This window comes from Lactuca saligna, chromosome 4 (assembly GCF_052625555.1).
Source record: "Lactuca saligna cultivar CGN05327 chromosome 4, ASM5262555v1, whole genome shotgun sequence".
Taxonomy (NCBI): domain Eukaryota; kingdom Viridiplantae; phylum Streptophyta; class Magnoliopsida; order Asterales; family Asteraceae; genus Lactuca; species Lactuca saligna.
This window is the reverse complement of record NC_136420.1, coordinates 58,450,661-58,455,231: the sequence shown is the minus strand read 5'-3', so window position 1 is coordinate 58,455,231 and position 4,571 is coordinate 58,450,661. Positions and strand designations below refer to the sequence as shown.

At 29.3% G+C, this 4,571-nt stretch overlaps 2 protein-coding genes across 2 annotated transcripts; both read left to right on the top strand.

Annotated features, from left to right (window-relative positions):
- Positions 1-432: 432 nt before the first annotated feature.
- On the top strand, positions 433-807 carry LOC145039647 (protein S40-1-like). The gene has a single exon (XM_078987678.1). It carries the CDS (start codon positions 433-435, stop codon positions 805-807), a length of 375 nt encoding a protein of 124 aa, XP_078843804.1.
- A 2,950-nt stretch (positions 808-3,757) lies between these two features.
- Positions 3,758-4,123, top strand: LOC145039646 (protein S40-3-like). Its single transcript, XM_078987677.1, has one exon. The coding sequence runs from the start codon at positions 3,758-3,760 to the stop codon at positions 4,121-4,123; it is 366 nt and encodes a 121-aa protein (XP_078843803.1).
- Positions 4,124-4,571: the final 448 nt, after the last annotated feature.

Genomic DNA, 4,571 nt, shown 5'->3' with positions numbered 1-4,571 from the left:
TTTTGTTGTTGTTAATTATTATTATATTCTAGACGGAGGATATTTTAGATATTATCATTGATATTTTGATATTTAAAAAATACATATACGATATTTTGATATTTAAGAAGGGCATTTATATATTTTGATGTTTAAAAATGATATATATGATATTTTGAAATTTTATGAAGGGTAAATATGATATTTTAAAATTTTATGAAGGGTAAATATGATATTTATAAATTACGTGGGTAAATATGATATTTTGATGTTTAAGAAGGATATATATGAAATTATTATTAATATATTATTATTATAAAAATTGTTAAAGACGTCAGCCTAAGTATGAAAGAATTAAGAATACCCTTCCCGATTAAGTGCTCATCTATAAATTCGCAACCTCGGCCATCCTTCTTCCAAATTCTATTTTCAACAACCCCATTTCCATTTCCGATGACCGAGGAGTTTCAAGAATCGGAGGTAATCTTCCCGGAAAAGCCCGCTGGGAACGGAAAAGAGCTCCGATATCCAAAAGTCGATAAAAGAAAATCCGATAAGAAAAAGCTGAAGAAAAGTTCAGTTCCCATGAGCATTCGGGAAGAATTTTCCGGCAGTTCATGGATTCGTCAGTATTTACAAACACATTCCATCGACGAAGATGATGCAGATGAAGATGAGAGAGTACCGCCCCACTTGATCTTGGAGCGGCGGATCGCCGGAAAAGCTGCGTTTTCCCTTTGCTCCGGCAACGGGAGGACTTTGAAAGGAAGAGATTTAAGTGAAGTCCGGAATTCGATCCTTAGGATGACGGGATTTCTAGAATCCTGACATTTCTTCTTTTAAATTTTAGTTTTGGATTAGATTGGGTTTTTGGATTCGATTGTTGCATCAAGATTTTTTTTGCTACGCTGATGATGTCATCAAACCAAGGTAGCGTAAGATTTTGATTAAAATCTTCTCAAGATAAATGTAACTGAGTCCAAACTTCAGTTTGAGTTTACAAAGATGTATGATTAGTATAAGAAAACAAACAATTTGAGCTTAAAAATATAATAAAATAGATACATACATTATTAAATGTTTTTCCTATTGAAATTGTATGAATGTTGTAAATGTTTTGTATTGGAAGATAAAATAACATTTTTTTTTATGATTACTTGACTTTCGGATAATTACAACAAATCATAATGAGAAAATCCTTTTTTCTTCTGAATACAAAAAGTTGATAATACGTTTTTCAAATATACATGGGCTCTTTAATATTTTTCTTTGTTTAACATTAAATTTAGAAGCCTTTAATTCAATGTTGTCTTATCTAATATGTCTCTTACCGGTTAGATTTAAGGTTGTATCTGACTCGGTCAGACCTTGATTCAATAAGATCTATGATTCGATCAACAACTATCAAATAACCTAGCGTTGACCAAAAAATGCAATATGTTATCAAATCATTAGGAAATATAATTGTGCCCCCTTAAACTAGTATGAGATTTAAATTACAAAATTTAATGGAAAATATGGAAGTTTGTTATTAAACACGAACGTAAAATGAATTGTTTCTCTTACATTCAACGTTATGCTCACAAAGTATACAGTAACAAATAATGATTAACTAATAGTAAAGTTAGAAAAAGAACTTGTATTATTTTTATGATTATCACTTGATAAAACAATAATTCTTTTTGAGATTTGATATTTATCATGATAAGCACAAGTTGTTACACATAATTGACAAAACTATATGGATGACTATTGAGAACGACATAGTGGTCGTACGGATGTAACACTTGTTATTGATGTTGAGAAAAATACGACTGAAATATTATTGTTGGTTTATTCAACTGTTCATAATATATTTATTATGAATAAATTAATGGAGTATAATTGGATGTAGGGAATCGAAATGTTGGCTCTCTTTTGGTGAAAGTCACCATATAAAGGTTTTAAATAAAGATAAAAGTTTTGTTGAATATTCCATACGTTGTTGTTGGCTACCCTTATAACATCAATCAAAATGACTTTTTTTTTTTTTTTTTTTTTTTTTCTAATTTTCTTACTTTTATTAATGATCATATTGCCTATATAATATATATTTTTTTACCCAAGCTAGCACATGGGGTTCTCTCCGTGTGACCCATATAGCGCGCAGTTGTACATGAAGAAACAAAAATACGAATTAAGAATACAAATACAAGGAAACTGTGATATTTTGAAGGTAAAATACAGAATGTTCTCACTTGTCACCATCTTTTCAAATTAAATCAATACATACAATGTACAGTGAATAAAATATTGTGTTTTGCCGTTTTACTCGAGATCATATCGTCGATTGAGAGCAACAATCACAGTTTAATTTGATTTAAATGATATCAAGGTCATCTCCAATGTTGCCATGGTGGACATAATTTTAAGGTCGATAACACTATCACATCATTATTTATTATTTCATATCATAAATATCTAAATATCTTTCTTTTATTAATTCTCCTTTATTTATAAACCTTTTAAAAGTTTATAAATAGTTTATAGGGGTTTGACATTGTAGCATAACAAAGTTTGACGATTTTACACATTTAGTCATTCAAGTATTTTTTTGAGTCTAATAGATTATTAAAGTTGAATTTACTTATCAATTGCACCATTATATGATCTATATAGAAAGAACCAATTACTTGAGTAACTAAATGTGTAAATTAATCAAACTTTGTTGTGCTAAAATATCAAAAACTTCATATGAGTTTTACAAGTCACGTCAGCATGTTATCCATAAACCGAATACAATTTCCCCATAAACCCTTCGGTATTTCCTATAGTTAAGGACCAAGTTAACACAAAAATACTTGAGTGATTAAAATTTTAAATTCATCAAACTTTGTTGTGTTATAGTGCCAAAATAGTTTATATTATTTATCTTTTTAGTTTAATCTATATATTATATTTAAAATAAAAAACAATAACAAAATATTTTTGTAAAACCAAAAATATAATAACTAGTATATATCTCATTTATGTAAAACTAAAAATAATACTCCGTATTATGATAAAAGAAAGTTCATCAAAACATCTTCAATATTGCTCTCATTTTGAAGGCATCAACTCTTTTTAATGGTGTGAATTATAAAATTAATAATTCTCAAATTTCATAATGTGTTTTAAACAAATTAGAAAAAGAAAGGATAGAAGGTGAAAACATCACATAATAAGAGGGGAGTAAATTGAAAAAATATATAAAATATTCATTTGTTTAGACTTTGGATCGCAAACAAATCCCTTCATACCAGCATGGCAAAAATTAATCTTTCAATATGCTGCAAAATTTTGATGGATCGCTTCTTGTGTTTTATGGACATCAACCAAGAAAGCCATATATACATAGTGGATGCTCTAAGACTGTATACTGCAAGAACCGAATAATATAGTGGATAAACAAAGCGACAATGATTATGTACGCCATATAAATAATTAAATATATCAAGGTCTAAGGAGTAAGGAGGATGAAACTATTACAACACTTACTATACACACAATAGTATGTACAAATGTTTGGCAAAAAAGTTTTCTATAGTTAAAGCAAAAAGAGTTTTATGAGTAAAAGAAAACACTAAATAATAAACTTCGCCCCACATGTAATCACACATAATATATGGATATTGTGCCTTCTACGATTCATTTTGATTGCCTTCATAGTAGATTAGATTCCTTAAATAATTCCATGGTAACATGGTGCATAAATTCATTCATAGCATTCATTTTTCTTCGAAAACACACACACACATTCATGGGGGAAGAGTTTGATGAGTCTGAGGTGACTTTTGCAGATGTTAAAGCATGTAGCAAACAAGAAAATCACATTGGATGGCAACAAAACAAGTTTTTCACCAAAAGTAAGAAGAAAAAGAAAAAACATTCCGTTCCCGTTAGTATTCCAGAAAATATATCCAGTTCTCGATATGTGGAATCTGATTTATTTGAGGATGATTATGAAGATGAAGTAATAGTGCCACCATATATACTATTAAGGCGAAGAGTCTTAAGAAGTATAGCATATTCATTTTGGAAAGGACATGGCAAGACTTCGAAAGGAAGAGAACTGAATCAAAGAAGGAATCTAATCTACAGGTTTACTGGGTATCTTGAAACTTGACAATCATGTGTTTTCTTTTGTCTTTTACGATGAACTAGGATGTGGAGTTAACAAAACTTTATGGAAAAAAATGATCTATTTATAAGTATGTCATCTTTGTTTGTGATTAAATTTATGGATATAATATGGGATGCCACGAAACATTAAATAATATTGTTGGGTTGCATTTTATGCTATTTTATTTTTGTCAGATCTTATGTATCATTTTGCACTTCTCTATGTACATATTTGTTCCATAATCATGCATTGCATCATATGTTGGGATTATGCTCTAACTTTTGTTAAGGGTTTATTTGTGTGTGAATGGGTTTAATGGCAGATGTGGGATGCAAAAAAAACAAGTCTTAGAAGTCAAGAATTTGAAAAGAGACAATAGACACCGGAATACCTGAAATCATAACAGTACACGAGAAAAAAAAAAAGAAAAAGAAGAAGTTCTAGAAGGATA

Coding starts and splice junctions, on each gene's coding strand:
- LOC145039647 (XM_078987678.1), top strand. CDS start 433: ATGACCGAGGAGTTTCAAGAATCGGAGGTAATCTTCCCGGAAAAGCCC.
- LOC145039646 (XM_078987677.1), top strand. CDS start 3,758: ATGGGGGAAGAGTTTGATGAGTCTGAGGTGACTTTTGCAGATGTTAAA.